The 21,290-nt window shown below is 49.1% G+C and overlaps 9 protein-coding genes across 9 annotated transcripts; 5 read left to right on the forward strand and 4 right to left on the reverse strand.

The window, feature by feature from the left end:
• Window positions 1-523: 523 nt before the first annotated feature.
• On the reverse strand, window positions 524-2,505 carry N7511_003138 (uncharacterized protein; the record flags this gene model as incomplete). The annotated part of the gene is made up of 2 exons (XM_057125563.1): window positions 524-1,624; window positions 1,675-2,505. 2 exons carry the CDS (start codon window positions 2,503-2,505, stop codon window positions 524-526), a joined length of 1,932 nt encoding a protein of 643 aa, XP_056987722.1.
• A 1,559-nt stretch (window positions 2,506-4,064) lies between these two features.
• On the forward strand, window positions 4,065-4,903 carry pfy1 (profilin; the record flags this gene model as incomplete). The annotated part of the gene is made up of 5 exons (XM_057125564.1): window positions 4,065-4,119; window positions 4,186-4,201; window positions 4,370-4,454; window positions 4,572-4,706; window positions 4,772-4,903. Coding segments are annotated over 5 exons (423 nt in total), but the record flags the coding sequence as incomplete, so codon positions are not given.
• A 521-nt stretch (window positions 4,904-5,424) lies between these two features.
• On the reverse strand, window positions 5,425-6,110 carry N7511_003140 (uncharacterized protein; the record flags this gene model as incomplete). Its single annotated transcript, XM_057125565.1, has 5 exons — window positions 5,425-5,721; window positions 5,774-5,789; window positions 5,854-5,902; window positions 5,959-5,985; window positions 6,080-6,110. 5 exons carry the CDS (start codon window positions 6,108-6,110, stop codon window positions 5,425-5,427), a joined length of 420 nt encoding a protein of 139 aa, XP_056987724.1.
• A 980-nt stretch (window positions 6,111-7,090) lies between these two features.
• On the reverse strand, window positions 7,091-7,648 carry N7511_003141 (uncharacterized protein; the record flags this gene model as incomplete). The annotated part of the gene is made up of 1 exon (XM_057125566.1): window positions 7,091-7,648. The coding sequence occupies one exon, from the start codon at window positions 7,646-7,648 to the stop codon at window positions 7,091-7,093; it is 558 nt and encodes a 185-aa protein (XP_056987725.1).
• Window positions 7,649-7,938: 290 nt separating this feature from the next.
• Window positions 7,939-8,306, forward strand: N7511_003142 (DASH complex subunit DAD4; the record flags this gene model as incomplete). The annotated part of the gene is made up of 4 exons (XM_057125567.1): window positions 7,939-7,941; window positions 8,006-8,062; window positions 8,113-8,157; window positions 8,208-8,306. 4 exons carry the CDS (start codon window positions 7,939-7,941, stop codon window positions 8,304-8,306), a joined length of 204 nt encoding a protein of 67 aa, XP_056987726.1.
• A 416-nt stretch (window positions 8,307-8,722) lies between these two features.
• On the forward strand, window positions 8,723-11,139 carry N7511_003143 (actin-related protein ARP5; the record flags this gene model as incomplete). The annotated part of the gene is made up of 4 exons (XM_057125568.1): window positions 8,723-8,909; window positions 8,967-9,287; window positions 9,341-10,281; window positions 10,333-11,139. 4 exons carry the CDS (start codon window positions 8,723-8,725, stop codon window positions 11,137-11,139), a joined length of 2,256 nt encoding a protein of 751 aa, XP_056987727.1.
• Window positions 11,140-12,962: 1,823 nt separating this feature from the next.
• Window positions 12,963-13,716, forward strand: N7511_003144 (MARVEL domain-containing protein; the record flags this gene model as incomplete). Its single annotated transcript, XM_057125569.1, has 4 exons — window positions 12,963-13,112; window positions 13,167-13,270; window positions 13,326-13,448; window positions 13,512-13,716. 4 exons carry the CDS (start codon window positions 12,963-12,965, stop codon window positions 13,714-13,716), a joined length of 582 nt encoding a protein of 193 aa, XP_056987728.1.
• An 821-nt stretch (window positions 13,717-14,537) lies between these two features.
• Window positions 14,538-19,084, reverse strand: nte1 (lysophospholipase; the record flags this gene model as incomplete). Its single annotated transcript, XM_057125570.1, has 2 exons — window positions 14,538-18,771; window positions 18,831-19,084. 2 exons carry the CDS (start codon window positions 19,082-19,084, stop codon window positions 14,538-14,540), a joined length of 4,488 nt encoding a protein of 1,495 aa, XP_056987729.1.
• Window positions 19,085-20,166: 1,082 nt separating this feature from the next.
• N7511_003146 (uncharacterized protein) lies at window positions 20,167-21,240 on the forward strand (the record flags this gene model as incomplete). The annotated part of the gene is made up of 2 exons (XM_057125571.1): window positions 20,167-20,576; window positions 20,673-21,240. 2 exons carry the CDS (start codon window positions 20,167-20,169, stop codon window positions 21,238-21,240), a joined length of 978 nt encoding a protein of 325 aa, XP_056987730.1.
• Window positions 21,241-21,290: the final 50 nt, after the last annotated feature.

The raw sequence follows: 21,290 nt of genomic DNA on the forward strand, positions 1-21,290 counted from the left end.
GTCGACTCTCAGTGTTCCCTTGCTGTTTAAGCCCCGAAGTGCTTAGGGTTTGCTGGCTGTTGCCTGCTACTGAGGCAGGGACGTAGAACTTAGCATTATGGTAGCACTGGAAAGTCCATAGTTGTCATGCCATAGTTAACTTAAAACCTTGGGAAGGTATACATTTTAGATTCGATCTGACAACAAGAACTCGAAATTTTGTTTGTAAACTATTGAAATGGGTCCATCGACATGTTTCATCTCTTACTTGACAGATAGCAACCACCGCCACATGACCAGTCACCAATGCAGCTTGAAACTCCAGTCATGACATTGCCATTGGACTTTTTGGCATCTCCAACTTGATTGTAAGAGCTCGCAACGTGATATTAAATAAGTATATACATAAAAGGAAGTAGAAAGTTGAAAAGGAAATATGCACAAGGAATGGAGTATATCGAAGGGGAATCAGATGATAAGAAAAGAAAATGCAAAATACCGAGAAGGCAAAAGAGGTAAAGAAAATGAAAAGGAAGGACAATACTCAAAACGACTCAATTCGCAACTCCTGAGACACACCAGGTCGATGGCCCCGATGAGCATCCATAATCTGCGGCGTCAAAGCTCTCCTCTGTACAAATCGCTCATCAGGATCGAAATGTTCGGCCTTAGCCCCAATAGGAACAATCATCTGCCGCTTGCCCCTGGAGACAGAGATTGAGCGAGCAGTGGAGACTTCAACTCGTGGGATAGCACGAGGCGGTTCTTGCTGTAACTCGGGTTCTTCGTGTTCGTTGATTTTGATGGCACCATCAGCATCAGCGAAGGGCAGGCGAGTGGAATCAGCCGGTGAAATACCAGATTTCGGGGCCGAAGACGCCGAGGCTGGCGACATGATTCGGTCAATCTTTTGCTGAGTGGCCTTCAGTGTCGAATGTGGACTTAGAGATGTGCTACTTGTGGTCTTGTCTTTGGCTGGTAGTTGTGGTCGGGTTTCGGTTTGGACCGTGAGACGTGGTCGGACCGGGTGATCTTGTTTGTGGTTGTTTGTTCCGTGGTCGACACGGTGATGGCTGCTTGGCTTCTGTGATAAGGCTGTCTGGGGTGGCTTTGGAGCTGTCCGTGGTTGAGAATCCTTTCTTGGTGGGTGGCTAATCTTCCGTGGTTGTTGATCCTGCTGTTGGTGAACAGGATGAGCAATCTTTTGCTGTTGGGCGAACGAGTTTGATCGAGACTTCTGTGGCGATATGATATTCTTTGGTGGCTGAACAATCCTCTGCTGGGGTGAAGCCCGTGCCTCTGGTCGGATTGCAGGGAGAGGTTTGTCGAGACTGCTAGATGACCGAGGGGTGTTAGAGCTCGATCGCTCAGTAAAGAGTCTTGGAATGACTGGTGATTCGAATGAAGAGGTACTGTTGACGTTGGAACTGTTACGAGAGTGGTCTGCTGAGGCCTTAGATGGGCTATCGACAGGCAGGGTATTAGACCTCATTAGAGGGCTTGGACCGCGAGAGAAGTTATGTGTGCCGACTAGTTGGGCCGCCTTGGACGGCTGAGAGCTTGGGAACAATGTGAAGCTAGATCGCGCAGGTGATGTTGCTCGACGTTGCGGCATTGGTGGCGGCGCAGGCGCTTTCAGAAATCCCTAAATGATGTCAGCAAGTTCTACACCACGACACAGTTCAAAAGCCATACATTTGCGTCCGGGACACGAAGGTTATCCAATGTCTTTGCCCTTCTGGCCAGCAGTGAGGGTCTCTCGTTCTTGTTGACAACGTTGCTGAACATAACACTATAGCGCTCCATTTGGATATCCGGGATGTCGACACTGAGCAGGGGCTTTTGAGCTGGTAGTTCCTCTGGGGGCGCCTTTCTCCCACTTAGAGAGAACTTCCGAGAACGTGAGCGTGGAGGGCTTTGGTTGATTCCGCCCATAAGTGCTTTAGAATCAATTTCAAAAGCCGGCCACTCTTCCAAAGAATCGTTTCTTTGCTTGGAGTTGATTGACCTCTCCGGATGGTTAATCATGTCTCCATGGAGCCGGTTCGGTGGCAATAGGGCATTCTTTGCTTTGAACAAGCCTCCAATCTTCTTCCACTTGCTCGGCTTGTAGTCTTGGGGGCTTTGTGTCATTCGACCTGGTTCAAAAATTGCTGTATCAAACCGAGGCGGTGGCAAGGGTTCATCTTTGTTGATCATGCCTGGGCTTCCCAGGGCAACTCCTATCATATACTGCTCGGGCGCTTCGTTTGTTGATGGAAAGGCTTCATTCGGGGGCGATGTCACTTGAAAGTCGAAATTTGCACCAGGGCCTGGTGGTGGTCTTCTAAACCACCCCTCTACTGGGGAGGGCTGTCGGAAGTCCCATTGTCCAACAATCCCAGCCTGGGTTAGACGTTTTCGAGCTTGCTCATCAAGATCCCGAAGATCGTTCCGGGGCAGGGCGTCGCTATAAGTCAAAACGGGAAATGATATGTTTTCGGTGGGTTGGGTGCGAGACGTGACGGTCGTCGTGCCTCTCGCCATCTCTTATAGGTATACTGGAATCCAGCCGGTATAGGATAGAAGATAATAAAATAAAATAAATAATGTTCAGTCGATTAAAAACAGATCCCAGACCTTTTTAGCAGGGAAGGAAAAGCCTTCCAGAAGGCGAAACAGAATCAAAGGAGAACAAATAACGAAACAGCAGGAAAGGCCGATATTAAAGAGAGCAATTAGCGGTAATAGAGTCAGGGTGGAGCCAACAATAACGACGGACTCTGTAGATGAGACACATATCAGCCCAAGTCATGTCTTGCCGAGCCCAGATTGGCGCACGATGCCACATCTGAAGCATGCTTAGTCTGGGGCCAAACCGGACCAACAAGAGGCCAGAAACGGAATCAGAGACGGATCAGAGACAGGGTCAAGGCCAAAAGACAAGGTCCAAGACCAAGGGGTTAGAGACCTGAGGGTCAGACGGCGCAAAAATCTCTGGAATTCGAGGGGCGCCTCAGCGCTAACATCGTTAGCATCGGGGGCTCGTGTGAGATGCTTATTTCATGGAGGACGAATAAGCGCACCCGGTCGCGGGTTGATTATCTCGCTACCACGTTGACCGGAACCAACGAGAGCTCCGCATCGGCCATAGGACGCGGGCTTGTTTCACTTTTGAAACGGCGGGCATGATTCAGGGGGCCCTCAATATTGGGGCTGTTGCGCACAATGCATCAAATCCATGTGGCTGGACTGGGCTGGTTTTGAGTTCATTCAGCAACCATGGAATGGAGACAGGGTCTTTCCAGCTGAAGAAGTGATTCAGGTCTAGGGAGAGGTTAGGGCAGTGTGATGCCAAGGCTATCTTTGATGCCAATGAGTGTGTCTATCTGCGCCCTGGCCCCCTACTGTATGTGGTGAGGTAAGTCCTTGGAAGGTATCACGGCATTTCGGACCCGGTCGTGGGCCATTTGAGAAGCGATGAAACTATTGAGCAAAGTCTTGTCAACTTAGCAGACGATATGAGAATTCTAACACCCAGTCCACCCCAGGGGGCTGCTCAAGTCAAAGTGGAAGATCCACGTGCCTGGGCACGTGTCTGATCAGGTGCCCGAAGGATCGCCTGAGGCGACTCCGGCATACATAAACTGTATGTCCACGGGTGTCTGCGACTGGACTCTAGGGAGTGCAGATGCAGGTTCCAAGGTGATCACCTGTATGTCATGCCTTCCAGTTTCCCAAGCTGTCTCAACTTAGCTCGCTTTAGCTGTGGAGGCCTCTCCCACCGCTACTTGGTATTGCTTTTCGAGTCACCACCTCACTCGTAGGAAATGTATCTACAAATGCCCTGAGTCAAGACATTGAAAACTAGTAAATAAACAGATCCAATTCCCAGAATCCCCGTAGAAACAAGTGTAGTCGGCATAGACGCATAATCGAAGACAGACGGTTGATCGTCATATGGCGGGGTCCTCTCCCGACCGCCAAACACCGTTTCCCTCCCCCCACTTCTTCTCTTCTCCCACAAGCTCTCCTTTTCTGTACATTCAACTCAGGTGTGCTTTCCCTCTGGTCTCTACTCTGTTCGCAAGTCTAAACATCTCAGCGTTACTCTCTGTCTCTTCACTATCATAATGGGTGCTCACTCAGCAGTTTGGCAAGGTATGAATCACCTATACATCCGACCCTCATAGCACCCTGCTAACATTTCCATCTTCGCAACAACAGGCTACGTCGACTCCAGGTATATTCTCACTTCTCTCCAACCCTGAAATATCCCTCAAAATACCCCTCCTTGAGCGCATCGCAGACCTCAACGATCCTCAACTATCCTCAACGGACCGCAATGGACCGATTCGTCAATATCCGCCATTCCCACGCGTACACAATGCTGACAACCTCCTTCTCACAGCCTCATGGGCTCGGGTCAATTCGACAAGGCCGGTATCCTCGCCGCTGACTTCTCCGGTCTCGAGGCCGCCTCCCCCGGCTTCACTGTAAGCTTCCAACGCCCCCCACCTCCAACTGTGGTTCACAACATTTGTGTTGTGTCATGCGGGGTGGGGTCTTAATTTCGGAAGAAACATCGCTAACACAACTGGTACCTCGCATAGCTCTCACAGGAGGAAATCAACTCCTTGATCGCTGCCTACACCTCAAGCGACAACGCCTTCGCCGCGGGTATCTCCGTTGGTGGTGAGAAATTCATTTGCATCAAGGCTGATGAGCGCAGTGTATACGGCAAGAAGGTGAGATAGAAACTTTCAAGCATTTTTTGGGAACCCATGCTCACCTTGCTTTTTTTCCACTTTAGAACAAGGAGGGTGTTATTATTGCCCGCGCCTCGGCTTGCACCATTATCGCTCACCACACCGAGAGCGTCCAGACCACCAATGCCGCCAAGGTTGTCGAAGACCTCGTCGACTACATCAACAACCCTCAATAGGTTGTTTCCTGGAAGCAGCTCTGCTAACCATGATAACTAAATGATATGATGAGAGAGAGAGAGAGAGAAAGAGGGACTTGTGAAGAATAGGAATGAAGGACTCTTTGAATATTTTCCAACACATTTACCCCCAGTTTCGCCTACGCTTGTACGTGCTTTTCAGGACGATGAATCGCTTTACCGACAACATATCCTAGTTTGGTGGAATGAAACCATACGCACAGTTTGTGGATGTGCAACGCTGTTCGTATGCATAATGTAATTGTCTATCTCTAAGATGCATATTAACTGGCTTGCCAGCTATTGGCTTTCAATGCTAGCGTTCACAGGGTCATTATTAATTACATAAAGTTTTGACTTGGCCATAGTATATCGTGTCATCCCATGTCGCACGTACTCACACTCGATTTTGAATATTCCCTTTGACGGTGTAGAAATGTAAGCACAGGTTGATAAATGCAAACCCAATGCGTCATCACAGGACCAGTCTAGGTGATTGTAGTGCAGTTTCTCTCACACAGTTATACGGGCAATTCGGCATTGCTCCTCCCACCCGCAAGAACCTCCAGCCCACGTTGGATATAAGGTCCGATCACAGGGATATTACCAGCGAATTGACCAATGGTAACGAGGAAATCTCCGAAGAGAATGAATAGCCCGTACAATTCGATCAAAAAGCCGGTCAATGGCCAGCGGAAGAGGATGAGCAGGATACCGGCAGCGAAGGCGGCTGTTCCCTTGAGTTTCTGAGGGCGAGTGAAGAAAACCATTGTTTTTTGGACGCCAATAATGAGGGTCAGTCCGATAAGGAAAAGGATCTAGGATCATGGTTAGTTGTGTTTGGGTGCTGAGATAGATGATGTGGCGTACATTTCCCATAGCAAGTCTGTCAACGAGATACGTTAGTGGTCAATTCAATTTTGTTGTGTAGGATGTAAAGATATTCGTACAGTGATCGGTCAAAGAACATCAACACTCCTCCAAAGAGGAATAATCCTCCTGACCTGTTGTTAGATTTTGGTTTTGTTGTTTGGTTTGGCACGCGACACTCGTACCTGCTGAGCAGAAGATCACTCCGGTCTCTGTGATATGGGTTAGCAAGGGTGCTTTATTTGCCATATTGTTTCCTCTAATAATATGGACATTGTAGCAAGGAAGTTGACAAATGCGACTCACTCTGGTTTTCTGTGAGCCACATGCTAGGCATCTTTGTTGCCGGGTAGAGTGACAAGATTTTGTGGCACTAAGTGGTGCGCAAATTCTCTTTTTTATGATATTTTGAGATTCGCGACAATGGCCCGTGGGGTCTAAAAGACTAGAAACGTGTTTGTTGGTTGTAGAATTGGGGGTAGGGGAAGATGCCAGGCAGACGTTTGCGGTAGCACAGGAGCGGGTGGCTTGTTGGCGAAATTCTCAAGGCGATAAGGGATAGGGTTTCCAGGAACAGTAGGCAGAATCGGTGCCAAATAGTGCTTTTCAATCTGTACTGAAAATGTCGAGAAATAGTGTCACAGGCGCAAATAAACACAACGAAGTGCGACACTCAATCGCCCTTTTCTGCCCGCGCGAAGACCCGGGAGGGCAGGCGGTGATAGCTAGGCCCTTTTGTCCCTGATCGAACCGTCGAATTTTCTCTTCCTCTTAGGTCCTCGAAATCAAGCAGACATGCAATTGAGTCTCTAATGATGTGATTCTTGAACATGCAAAGCTTGTATTCATTTGATTATTGGATTTAGCTTTTGACGACTCGACATAACGTCCATTAAAGGCAAAGATGAACTCGATACTCTCATCTTCCTGCCATGCCCATGCCCCCTGCTACACATGATATATTTGTTACATGCCACGCCGCGACGACAGTCTCTTCGGATTCTGTAACTGGTACCCTGTCCCATGGGGTGTCGGTAATAGTCGAGTGCTTTGCACAAGGCGAAGATCGACTCATTTGATCACGAATAAGCCGGAGCGCTTTCTTGAACCTGTCTCGAGAGGGGCACGGTGGGATGGAAAGGGCTTGACTGTGTTGGTCGTACATAACTCTTCGTAGCGATTTGTCGTTTCTCGTATCTAGTTCAATTGATCAGCAGGATTCAGATCTCCTGTTCTCTTCGTTATAACGTACCCGTATTAGGATGTATTTTTTTTCGATTGGGAATTGATAGATTGGTATAATCCAATGCTATTCCATTACTTCAGGATGGTGTGAGCTCCACGGGCTTCAAGGTAGTTCTCCGGAACTCCCTGTGCCAGAGACCGGATCACCTTGTAGATTTCCTTGTCGTGATACCGCAGACGGGTCTTGGGATCAGTATAGGGTCCCTTCAGTCCTGTAATATCGCAGTAGTGGTGTTGGTTGCCTGGGTTCAGCGAAGGCGCCGATTCAATATTCGTGTATGTCACCGCAGGTCCGCTAGCGATTCCCGCCCGGGCGTTCTTCTCCAAGACGAGGGTCGACAAATTCTGGGTGGCCTGGGAGAGGTTCGGCGCTGGCACTTCCAGTGAGGTTTGCTCGCCATCGGTGGCAGGTGTGCCAACTCCTGGGGTAGTTGCGCCTGAGTTGGCTTGAGTGGCCAACACTGAAGCTTCCTTCCGGGAAGCCTCCGAGACAACCTGCTTCACGTTCTTGTTGCGGCGCTGGGATGACTTCCAATATGCGTTGCGGAAGGGCTTGGGGCCAACCGAGATATCTAGAGTGTTCAACAATCGCTGATGAGCTTCATCATTGGCAGGATTGGGGGGAGGCATGGTGGCAGATGTTTCCAGGTGCTGGTCGGGCTAATTGAGGTGAAGGGTCGAGGAAGTTGTTGGGTGGCGAAGGGTTCGATGAATTTGCGTAGAGTAATGGTCTCTTGAGTCAATGGAGCCTAGAACAGCCCTGTATATGACGGCGTCTTTGGTCACAGATGTCTATGGTAGAGTACGGTGGAAGCCATCCCCGGGAAGTCTGTATAGCTGCACGTGACCGTATCCGTGAATCAAGTCCAAACAAACACTGTCCCATCTACCATCAACGCCCCATTTTTGACTTTTAAGCCATGGTATGTTGTCTTAACTGGATATAGAACATGCTCTGTGGAATTCAGAATACTGACAAATCCTTAGGAGAGTCCCCACGAGCACCAGCAGACTGTTCTGCTTTCCCGCATCATCACCAACGTTGTATGTCACAGACCCTTCTGGGAGAAGAGTTATACTAATTATGTGAGCAGGAAAAGCTCAATGAAGCTGTGATGGTCATGAACAAAGGACTTCAGGTATGTCTTCGTCTTCAATGTACGGTAATGATACTAATCCCTCGCTATAGGAGGTCAATATCCAGAATATGAATGTCGAGCTTGTTGCGCAGATGTTCAAGAACTATCAGTCTAATGTTCTCTTCCATTTGGAAGGTAAGATATGCTGATCCTATACCACTTGCTTTTACACAGTACTAAGATTTGATAGCTACGGAGAACCTCAAAGACCCCGCGTGAGAAGGAGTCTAGTAACGAAGAAATGCAAATAATCAATGATACCAGTCTGATACCAACTTCCTATATTCATCTGAGTCCAAATTCTAGTTCAAGTAGAAACGTAGAGGCGGAGACAGATGCACTGTATACGCCCGTCTTCCCTGGGCGGTCACTCCGCCAAACTTCAACTACGTTGGTCCCGTTCGCGATCTTCCTCAATTACCCCGGCCACGGTTCAATCGTTATATACTCATTTTCATCACTCCATTATCTCTTGACTGCCATGCAGTGAGCACCTCCCCACAATTGATCCCGTTTCCCCGACTTTAATAGCTCCTGGTTTGCGGCCGAAGCCACGCTGCCCGCCATGACGATTACCGCCATAAATAATCTTATGCCCCCGCGGGTCACTGTCAATCCGACTGAAAAGCGCTCCGAGAAGCCTCCTCCTCAGCTACATGGCGTCCAAGAATGGCCCTTCAAGGGTTACCAACCTCCACAGCCCGAGGGATACCAGCAGAGCAACCCAGAAAGCGCCATCGTAATCGACAATGGTAAGCGCATTGGTCTGATCTACATGAGCAACTACTAACGAGCGTTCCTTTGCGCAGGCTCTCACCTAGTTAAGGCCGGTTGGTCTTTCGACAGGAACCCCCGATTCGCCATACCTCCCGTCATGAGCCGATACCGTGATCGCAAGCTCAACCGTCAATGCCAGTTTGTCGGATATGATGCCTACGTTGATGCGACTACAAGAGGACAATTGCGCTATGGTTTCGATCCTGGTTCCAGCGTTGTCGGTAACTGGGATGTAATGGAAGGCGTGTTGGACTATCTGTTCATGAAGCTCGGCGTGGACGGCTCCAATGGAGGCGTTGGTCGCCCAATCTTGATGACGGAGCCAATTGCTAATCTGGGATACCCGAGAAAGAGTATGTGCTCGTTGGTTTTGAGGACGATATGAAGATTACTGACGCACCTCCAGTGATGAACGAGATCCTATTCGAGTGCTACTCCGCGCCCTCTGTTGCCTACGGCATTGATTCGCTTTTCTCCTACCGGTATAACAACGGCACCGACGGTCTGATCGTAGACTCATCGCATACTTCTACTCATGTCATTCCCGTTATGAACTCGAAACCTATGCTTTCCAACAGCTCTCGTCTCAACTGGGGTGGACTGCAGAGCTCTGAATATCTCATGAAGCTCATGAAACTCAAATACCCAACATTCCCGACTCGATTGACCGATGCCCAGATGGAGGAAATGAAGCAGAAGCACTGCTACATCTCGCAGGACTATGCCAACGAATTAAATGGATATCTTGATTGGACTGGGCTAGAGGACCGTGATCGCGTTATTCAGTACCCCTTCACCGAGCAAGTTGTGCAGGAGAAGACCGAAGAACAGATCCAGCAGGCTCTAGAGCGCAAGAAGGAAGCTGGCCGGCGTCTGCAAGATCAGGCCGCAAAGATGCGCCTAGAGAAGTTGGTGAAGAAGGAAGAGGAGCTCGAGTACTGGAAGCAACTGCAGGATAATCTCGCCTCCGAGACTAAGAAGGAAATCCGCCGCGTTCTGGAAGCCGAAGAATTGAAGGATGAGGCCCAACTGGAGCGAATGATTCGCGATTTGGAGAAATCTATCAAGCGATCCCGCAACAAGGACTTGGGCATTGAAGAGACCGAAGAACAGCCCGAGGAAATGACATTCCCTATGCTCGACATTCCAGACGATCAACTTGATGAGGCTGGCCTGAAGGAGAAGCGCCACCAGCGTCTCATGAAGTCCAACGTTGATGCCCGTGCTCGCGCCAAGGAAGAGAAAGAGCGTGAAAAGGCTCGTCGGGAAGAGGTAGACCGTCTCGACCGCGAGGAACGCGAAAACAACTTCGAGACCTGGGTTTCGCAGCGTCGAAACAACCGTCAGGTATGATTGGACAATGACTACATTTCACGTTGGTATGCTAACATCCATTAGACTATTCTTCAACGTATCAAGGATCGTGATCGCATGACAGCAGATCTCGGCAACCGTAAATCGCTTGCCAGCCAGATGCGTATGAAGACACTAGCCAACCTAGCATCCGACGGTCCGAAGAAGCGGCGCCGCGGTGGAGATGACGATGACTTTGGTGCCAACGACAACGACTGGAGTGTGTACCGCGACGTTGCCACAGGCGATCAAAGTGAGGACGAAGAGGAGGAGGATCTTGGCAGTATGCTGAATGCAGTTGAAAACGAGCTGCTCGAGTATGACCCCGACTTTACCGAAAACCACACTCTCGCAGCGCAGTCCGACTGGACCAAGAGCCTGGTCCACGCATTCCTTCGCGGACCATGGCCCTTTGACCCAGAGAGCCAGCGGGAAGCCCATCAGCTGCACCTGAACGTCGAGCGCATCCGTGTGCCAGAGGTTGTCTTCCAGCCCTCCATCGCCGGCGTTGACCAAGCCGGTCTCATCGAAATCGCAGCCGATATCATCAACCAGCGCTACTCCAACCCAGACGACCAATCTCGTCTACTGAAGGACGTGTTCCTAACCGGTGGCAACACACTGTTCACCGGCTTTGATGAGCGCTTCCGCAGAGAATTCCGTGGCTCCATCCCCGTCGATGCTATGCTCAATGTGCGCAAGGCTACGGACCCGGTATTTGATGCCTGGAAGGGTGCTGCACAGTGGGCTTCTGGTGGTGACCTTGGTCGTTCCTCGGTTACCCGCCAGGAATACATGGAGAAGGGTAGCGAGTACCTCAAGGAGCATGAGCTCGGTAACGCTATGTGGTGAATGGGAATGGTCAAATCACCTGGCGCACTGGAGTCCAATGGGTTATTTATCTGGCGTGGACTAGGGCTTGTTCGTTGTATCTTGTCTTTAGAGGACTTTAATGTAGGGTTTAGCAAAAGCATGAAAAATCTCAAGTCGTTTTTCTTCTATTCAGTCTTGTTCAATTCTGTCTTTGAACTTCTGCTGTTCTGCCTGTAGTAGAAATACCAACTATAGTGTGGACAAGGAGTGGGATGCTATCTTCATCTAGCGACTCGGAAACCAATGTCGTTGACGGTATGCAGAACGTAGAAAGAAATAAGTGATTAATATTTTTGGTGATCATCACGTTTACTCTCTATAACTTGGGACTCGGTGATGATACTTCACGACACTCACTGCCATTACTTAAGATTGCCCTTCTCCTTTGGTTGTCTACGCAACAACTTGCCCATGAACATTCCTTCCTGAAACTTCCTGACACCACCATTGATCTGCTAGCAAGGGACGATCAATATTGAAACCCAGGGTGAGACACTCACCTTGCTTCAACCGTTCAAAATTAAAGTTGAACCAAGACATCTGCATAGTATCCGGGGTAGCCCGTGCCAAAAGATCGCCAAAAGCTCGCCAAAAGCAAGAAAAACAGTGAAGCCACAAACAAGCATGGCCTAACCAAAAGTACTTTCAAACTGGGCCAAGTCGGAAGACTGTCGCAGCACAGTTCACAACATGATCGACGAGTTGCACGAGTGAGAGCCATCTGCTGCAGCTGTGACACGACACCGTGTCGAGATTCATTGGCTTTCCAGTGCGCTTCATATCTATCAAACAATTTGTTCAATCCTTATTTTTAGTCGAAACGTTGATGTTGTGTGTTTACCATTGTGTTGTGCTGTATGTCTGAGTCTAGGGATATTATCATCCCTGGGATCAACCCCGGTTTCATTGCACAAACAGAACCTTCAATAAGGCTGAAGCCACTGTCGATCTTGGACCATGCAGGGAGGACCCCGCTATTGGGTTCTGGCGCGGAGGAGAGTCTTACTCGTCTCTGCGGTCGGTTTGTTATTTTACTTGTTTTTGGGTTGTCGCTAGTGCAAGGTGGTGTGATATACCCCGTTGTCCAGCGACCTCATTGGCGAGGGCTTGGACTTTCACGAGACCAGACTACCTTGGATGAGCAGATCTTCCGCACACTGCCGGCGGGACTAGTAGTCTGTTCAGGCTCTATCTGCACTGGTGCAATTTGATATGAGATCTCTCCTTGCGGCACGAGGACAATTTATGTGTCGATCCCTTGCCAAGTTTGTATATCTAGTCCTAGACATACATCGGGGAGAAAGCGTATCCAAGTGTGACATATTGGTAAATTCGATAGCTACACAGACCGGAGAGATGGTAGTCAGGGTAGACTCTCTGGCAAAATGATGAGCCAAAGATACTGGACAAGACTGGGAAGGTGGGAGTTGAAAATCAGCCCAGGCTACTGTACGTGGTCTGATTCTGACTTCATGCAGAGACCGCCATGACACATCTGGGGAAACGCCGGATATCCCTCTCTGCTTCCTTGCTGGATTTGGCCAGGGCCAGACATTGAACCTTGTTGCATTGGACCGTTGTTTGGTTTGGCGTCTGTGTCTGCATCTTGCTGTGATCCACTTCTCGTCCACGATATATAAAGTCTTGTCTGATCTGCCGTTTAGGGCTATTCCTGTACGCTCACTTGCTCATACTGACTCAGATCCTTTGCGGCGAACCACTACTTCTTTACAAACACCATTTGTCCACTTGTGTTTCACCTTCACATACGATATTATCTGCCCTTCCAGTATACCGACACAATGCTCTTCTCATCAGCTATTGCCCGGCCTCTGCAGCTAGCTACTCGCACCTTGCAATGGATTAGTGCTGTCATCGTCATGGGCTTGACCTCATGGTTCATTAGCCACGGTCGTCCTCATGGCACTCACATGCTCTACCAGGAGTCTATTGTATGCCATATGTTCTGTGCACTATCCCTATAGTTACGCTAACACTCAAGCCAGGCCGTTATTTCCGTCGTCTTCTTCATCCCCGCTTTCATTTCCCCATTCCTCCCCTCCGCCCTGAGCAAGTTTGTGCTCCTAATCGACGTGGTCTTCTCTTATCTGTACGTATATATCACCAGGAATAACCTCACCAGAAAACTAACTCGAACACTATAGCTGGTTGACTGCATTCATCTTCTCCGCTCAAGACTACAGCTCAGAGTGGTGTTACGCCACCGCTCCATTTGGTGTAGGCTGTCGATACAAGAAGGCCAATGAGTCGTTCATCTTCCTCGCATTGTAAGACACCACTCCACTGATCGTCCTTGCTGCATCGCATCCAGACTCTAACACTGTTCTCAGCGTTTTCACCTTCTTCGGAATGTTCCTTGAAGTCGCTGCCCTCTGGGCCTACCGCAGAGAAGCCAACCCCAACGCTCGCGTTACTGCCGCCGAGGAAAAGATGGAGACTGGTACCCGTATGCCTCTCGATGCCCCTGCTGGCCCCATGTCCGGCACTGGTCCTGCTCCCGGTGTTGCTACGACCACTCCTGCCGGCGCTATCTAAATGAATCCTTTGCTTTCATTGTTCACCGGCATAGTATGTCTGTCAATATAATCGCCTGGGGTTTGATCAGGACTTGGGTTGTAATCGGGTTACGCTTTTAATATCTTACTTTACTTTTGAACTGCACATATAGTCTTCGTGGGGTGGATGGTGCTGAGCTGAAGATGACATATTGTTGGGTGGAATATCTATACCTGTCCCTGATTGGGGCGCTTTCTTTTGTTTAACTTAGGAATTAAATTATCACTATTATTGTAATATTTGAAATGAAACTTCAACCCCAAACTGCTGTATGCGGTTTCAAATTGCTTCTTAGATACCGTTCATTCATTCGCAGGTGACCCTTCGAAATGGACTAAAAAGGTAGAAAATGAAGATTAAATCAGATCCTGAAAGAACCTTGGACAGGCACACTTGATTAGCTTATTTCATTTAAAAGATCTTCTTATTCGCAGCGCTGTAAACATATTTGTTAGCCTCTGGTGATTTAGAAGAATTACATTATCGAAGTGTCTACCTAATGGGAAATATAGTGAGGCACACAATATATATCTTCCCCTACAAGTTACATTCTCAGTAATTCTGATTTAATTTGATTCTATTAGTCTACCTAGTCATTTACAATAGACGCTAGCTATACAATAGAGTAACATAAGCAAAAACAAAAACAAAAAACAATCGGTATCTTGTGCAAACAGAAAATATGACTAGCGCCGGGGATAAGTCGAAAAATGAGCAGTGTTGAACGCCGCATACACAAATCAACTTGTCTCATCGAGACCATGCAGAATTGAATGGAAATGGCCAAATGATCAGTCCAATCAAATACTGGCGCGGCGAGGCGCCATAGTCCGCTGCAACTTACGCTTTTCCTCTGTTTCCTCGGGAATAGGGAGCGAACCTTCACTCCTCAGGGTGTCGAGGTACTCCTTGCCAAACTTGTAACCAACTTGGTAGATTTCGTCGAACTTGCCGAAATCCAATGTCCCATATGGATCGATGGGTGGGCGCATATAAAGACATCCGGGCATGTTTTTGGCGCGCTCGAGGTTGTCGATCGAGGAGACATAAGCCAGCCGAGCTTGGATTTCTGAGAGTGTTGGTGGGTTTGGAAGTGATGAGAAGGGGTTCCAGCGGTTGAGCATTGACCAGAATCCGGAGAGCGAATCTCCATAGCCTTGGGGTGTGGTATCGTCAATTGATCCGACATCTACTGCGAAAATGACGTCTGCACCAAGACTCTTCATGTGTGCCACAGTCAGGTTGTCAATGTAGCCACCGTCCAGGAGCATGCTGCCTTCGTCGCAGATTGGAGGAATCAGACCAGCCAGTGACATCGACGCCCGGACATACCGCCAGACATAGCCGGAGGAATGGTACTCGATGCGAGATCGGCTGATGTTCGTTGTGTTGCAGTAGAATTCCAGCCAGAAATCTTCAATCTGGCTATCGCCAAATGTCTTGAAGATTCCACGGTTGAACTCATGCCCTGTCGTGTACGACACAGTAGGATAGGTCAGGTCCAGTGCAAACCGCCACATACTACCCATGCGGCCGGAGAACTTCTTTGCTCGTCCGTACATGGGCACAACATCAGCGTCACGCGCGTACAATGCTCCAATAAAAGAACCGATAGATGTGCCACCGATAATGTCAATTGGAATTCCGGCTTCCTCGAGTGCCTTGATTACACCGACTTGCGAGATACCACGTGCTCCTCCTCCTCCTAACACAAGGCCAACAGATTTGCCGCACAGACGACGAGCCAGACGATGGAAATCGCCCTTGAATGGGGTTTGCGGGGAATAGAGCGGGGTCTGCTGGGCACGACGAGAGGTGTATTTCTGGATCTCAGCTTGTAGAATCTGTACACGCTGCTTGAGGACAGTGCCGAACTTCTTGGTGGGAGGGTTCGAGGGTTCGTTGGTTGAGCGGAACGCCAGTTGGATATGGTGATGGCCACCATTGATCCAGACGCGATTTTTGAGCCATTTACGCGTGAGGCCAGGTGAGCAGTATCGTTCGGCGTGCAAAAGCACCAGTTCTTTGCGGGCAGTGGTCTTCATACCCAGGAGGAACCGTTCGTATTCGCCGATGGTAGGAGAGGACTCTGCAAGGCCGACCAGCAGGATGGAATCGGCTTGGGCGATACAGGTCTGAGTCCATGGTGCGTTTACATTGGTGTCAGCAATGTAGAGCACCATGCCATACTTCTCTTCAAGATCAGCTAGATATTGCGAGAGCTTGAGCTTGCCCATTTTACTAAAGGCATGACGTCCAAGGTGATTCAGAATCGCAGCTTGGTTCAAAGAGGTCACGCCACGAGTAACACCAACCTGTTGTAAGGCCTGGAGCAGACGGTGTCCAAATTCAACCACAGGAACGCCGGCTACAACAGGAAGAATGGCCACTGTACGAAGGTTCATTGTTGAGGTTGCAGTCTGAACACCGCTAGTGTGTCCTTGTTCAATGCCCTTCTCAGAGAGTGGGTGCTCGACCAAGTCCCGCATACGTTGAGCAATCAGCTTGGAAACCTGGATTGTTATTCCTGGATGCTCCTGGGCAAGACTGTTGAACAGAGATCGAGGGAACTTGGCTAGTTCGGTCTCACGAATAGCATGCAAGGTAGACGGTCTGGTGGATTCAGTCATAACCTCGAGCTCACCAACACTCTCACCTTGACCATGTTCCCCAATGACAGTCATCTTACCATTTGCGCCTTCTAGGACAGATCTCAGACGACCGTTCAGAACAAGGTAGATGGCATCACTTTCGTCCCCTTGGTGGTAGATGACCTCTCCTGCGCCGACCTGCACCCACTCAAGCGCGAAGTCAATGTGGAGCAACAGGCGCGGTAGGAGCCTTGTAAGACGCTTCGCCAGTGTCAGGAGGGCAGTAGGATGCCTGTCTGCGATCCTCTCAAGTGAAGTACGGGGAAGGAATCCAACATAGACATCTGTCTTAGCTACGACGTCGGTGTATGAACGATATGATGCAAGAGCACCAACATATCCTTGCATACCACCAGGTTTGATGAGATACAGCGATTTCCGAGACTGTCCCTTGCGTTTAGAGTCATTGCCGCCTGCTACACCGGATGTTCGCGAAGATCCTGTGGTAGTGCGTCTCAGGTTTGGAAATAGCTCTTCTTGCGCCTGAGAGGAATGCCTGTGGGAGGTACCGATAAGGTCATCGTCGCGCTCGTTGGCAGGAATACCTACATCCAAGAAACCATCAATCACGTAGTATAGACCAGGGTGACGTTCACCCTGCTCAACCAGAACTGAGCCTTGTGGGAAGTACACAACCTCGATGTCATGACGGAGCTCCTCCCGAAGGTTAATGACGGGCGATGTACCTCCCGCGCTTGTGACGGACATGGACATCATTGATTCAGTCTCGCCATCTCCGGACGCTTCATAGGGATCAATGAAGCCAAAGGCATTCGAAAACACAGCTTTTTGGCGGCGAGAGTCATACGACAGAAGTCTGGGCGACGCATCACCGGAGTGTGTACCTTTGCGCAAGGTATCACGAGTATTTTCCGTGAGACCAATGCCCTTCATCATGCAATCCAAAATTGATTCTCGGAACAATCCGTCTTCGTCAATTGACTCCTTGCGCTGGAACGTTGAAGGGCGTGTAGGACCGGGTAGAAATTGAGGCTCTTCTCTCTCCGTTAGAGGGGTTTGGATACGCGGTGCCAAATGGTCATATCGCGGACCGAATCGAGAAAGCTGAATCGTCGATAGAAGATCTCCAGGGCTCACACCCCCAGAGTCCCTATCAGAAAATGCTGGCGGTGATCTGATTGGTGTCAAGGACGCAACAGGACGTTCACTGGCAACCTTGGCATGTAAGACGGCCTCTTTTCTGAGAGTGCTGCTTGAACGTCTGCGGCCAACATATGGGTTGTGGAGAGCGATGCCTTTGCCAACTTCCTCGGGCCCTAATCTATCCCGTTCTCTAGTGAACTTGTCCTTCAGTCGAGCCAGAGCACCTCCCCGGAGGTTATTGGGAAGGTCCCAAGTGGTAAATTTGGACATTTGCCGTTCAATGTCCAGGACATCTGAGGTCAGGCCGAGGTACGAGTGTGCAGTAGCAAATGTGACCCTCTGGAGACGGGTCAGAATGACTTGAACGATATGTGATGTCGCCCGTGGATATACTCGGGTCAACCGGCGGAATGCGCTCGCTGGGATGATAGCAATGGTCGTGTCCACTGTAGCTCGGGCTACAATGTCTGGGTGAACCGACTTGCGGCGCTTCCTTTTAGTTTTTTGTTCTTGTTTTGCGCCCTGTTCGGGGGTTTGCTTAGGCATGGTATGACTTTCGCCAATGTTCAGCGGAGGCACTGGCGGCAGTGTGTCAATTGGGCTGTGAAGTGGAGTGGTCACATCTCCAGTGTCTCTCATGTTAGACCTAGGGCTTTCGACAATTCCAGTGGTAGGGCTGAAGGGGAAGGCATCGGGAACGGGGGTGTTGCCACGAGTAGGAGTCGATACCATGGAGTTATGGCTTTGAGAATTGCGGAGCTCGATATCTTCGGTGAAAAGTTGGAGAATGGAAAAAAGGGACGACATAGAAGCGCCATTCTTGACCTCTGTAAGAAGCTGGTAGCCCTGCCGGCCATGCACATGGTGGTCCTCCTCGTCCGAGGTCACATCGTCCATGTGCAGGTTCTCTTGCGAACCGGACTTTGCTGGACGTGTTGATTTTACAAAGATTTGAACCAATCCATCCACGACCAAGCAGAATCCCTTCTCCTCTTCCAACATGAGTGTCTCTCCCGCAATCAGCTTCCTTGTTTGCATGGTCCGGGTAAGCTCGTGGAACACGGGCCGCTCCAGGTATCCGAAGACTTTGATCGCGCTGAGAAATTCATCGAGGTAGTTCGCAAGACCGGGTTTGGAGTCGCCTTCTTGGATATCGGGGAACAAGTCGATCTCGGGTTCTTTGCGCTGAGGCTCTGGGGGCAGACGGCTGTACATGTTCAGGAATCGATATCGAATGAACCAGCTGACAGTAGATACAAGGACGAGCACAATCAGCATTCTAAAGATCACGGTCAGTTTCAGGTCTCACGGCATCAGGCTTCAGTCATCGACGCTCACATGGTGGTGAAGTTCATGGTGAACGTCAAGCTCATGGAAAAGAGCGTAAAGAGCCATGTAGGCAGCGAAATAGTTGCAAAGGTAATAAGCCAGTATAACACGCTTGGGATAGTCTGAAAGACAAAGGTAAACACCCATCCAATCCACCCCGCCATGGTTGCGGGAGCTGGAGGAAACAGCGGGGATGAGAGAGCGGTAGATGCAGGGGTAGAAGTTGACATGCTCAAAGGGAAAGAGGGGGCTAGGCTAGCCATTGTCTAGTGGAGCTCAAGCCTAACAAGGCCTTGGAACTTGAGCCTAACAAGCAAAACATCGGAAACGTGCGGTCGCAGTCAACGGTGGATGGAGGAGAGTTGCATTAGCGTTTGACATTCCCGAGGTCGTGTTGATCAGCTGATATCAGCCACTTGGACTGGAATATAACTATATCAGATCACTCACTGCACGGCTTCTTCGTGGGAATCGTTGATTTTTCCTGTACAATATTTTGAGGAATGCAGTATTGGTATTGTGGTATCCCCACAGTGATGTAATAGTCGAACTAGTGAAGCCTCTGACCTTGGAAGTGATTCCAGGCCTACGATAACATGTGATTCAGTACTCCAGATCTCCCATGTACAGTACTCCAAAACAAGAATTCCATCTTGGATATCTGAGCAATGGTGATCTTGATATTCAACCGAGTGTCATTTTTTTGGCTTTCAATTCCAAAAAAAGTCCCATTTATGTGATGCCGTGAACTTTTAGAATCCCGAGAGTGCTAAGTGTACTTGTGTAGGGTTTGACCCGACGGACATAGCCCAATCCATGTCAACCTCAAGGTTCTGTAGCAATTGGCCAATCTCGACATTCCAGAGCTGAACAGTCTCGTCCAAGCTTGGAGCCATTGTTTGGCTGTCCACGGAACGGACCGTACCTGAATGGCCCTGAGGGACCTTACTACGGAACCAGCATTCATAAAAAAAAAAAAGAGCATACAACTGATCGAGTAAACTGAAAGAACCTGTGACACTGCGAAATAATCTTATGAGGAGCGTTAAAGATTGAAATAGGCATCTTCATCCTCATCTTCGTTTTCATCTGATTGTGACCCCGAAACTGGCCAAGATCAAGTTTCAATGCAATTCGATAGCGAACAACTACCAGCTCATTTCAAATTCTGGTGATAATTTAGCTCGAATGGCGAATCATTTTCAAATTAACCCGATATATCCAAGCTAACATCAAATTAGCTTTGTAACGTCTCTGTAAAATGTCAATGTATGACTCACACAACAAGCGTACCATATAAGAACCAGCTTGAAGTGAGAACACATTCTTCAATTCCAAAGACAATATGGAAATCCCAAACCCACCTATGGCTTACACAGCAAGCCAAATCAATAAATATCTCCATTACATTGCCCTCCCACAATCGTACAAAACATACCTGTCCAACCCGCAAGCCTTCCCCAAAACAGAACAAGGATTAAAAGACCTTTTTCGTTGTCAAATAACTCGCTTTCCCTACGACAACCTAACATGCCACTACTCCGCCACACAGTTGGCACAAATTCAGCCCGAGAAAATCTACACCAAGCTTATGGGTGATGGAGACACCACTCCCTCCGGCAGGGGAGGCTACTGTCTCGAAGTCAGCATCTTCTTCCACCATATACTCCGCGCTCTAGGATTCTCAGTTTACATGACTGGTGTTCGAAATCGGGAGCGGATTGACGGGATTCCACAGGGCGAGTTCAAGGGATGGTAAGAGCACATTGAGCATATAAACAGCGAGACGAGCAACAGACTTTCTGTCTTTCGGTTTGATCTTGACAGGGCCCCTGTGCTGACTATATCCAGGACACATATCGTAAACATAGCCCGTCTTCCAACAGGTTTGGAATACCACCTGGACGCAGCATTCGGCGGAGATGGCGCGACAAGTCCCCTAGCCCTGATATCAGGACAGATTACACAGAATCTGGGAACGCAGCAGGTCAGGTTGGTCTATGATAATATGCCGAAGCAGACGCGGCCAGAGCAGAAAGTGTGGATATATCAGTATCGCAATGGGGCCGAGAAACCATGGAATTCTTTCTATTCGTTTGCGGAGTTGGAGTGGTTTCGGGATGATTTTGAGGTTGTTAATCGCTTTACTAGTTGGGAGGCGGTTGAAAAGGGGCGTTTTGTTGTTGTGAGGTTTTTGAGAAATGGGGAGATTGGGGATATTGCCCTTTTGGAGGGGGAGGGTGGTGGTCATGAGGGTGATGGGGAGGTTTTTGTTGTTGGAAAGGTCATGATGGTTGACAATGTTGTCAAGGTGAATATGGGTGGGAGGACTAGGGTAGTCGATTCTTTTGAGGGGGATGAGGGGAGGTTCAGGGCTTTGAGGAGATGGTTTAATGTTTCTCTTGATCAGGGATTCTGATGCAATTGTGCACATAGAGCTTGATATGTACTCTAAACATGGATTTCCTA

Source organism: Penicillium nucicola (genome assembly GCF_028828085.1).
Source record: "Penicillium nucicola strain IBT 29836 chromosome Unknown utg000002l, whole genome shotgun sequence".
Lineage (NCBI taxonomy): Eukaryota > Fungi > Ascomycota > Eurotiomycetes > Eurotiales > Aspergillaceae > Penicillium > Penicillium nucicola.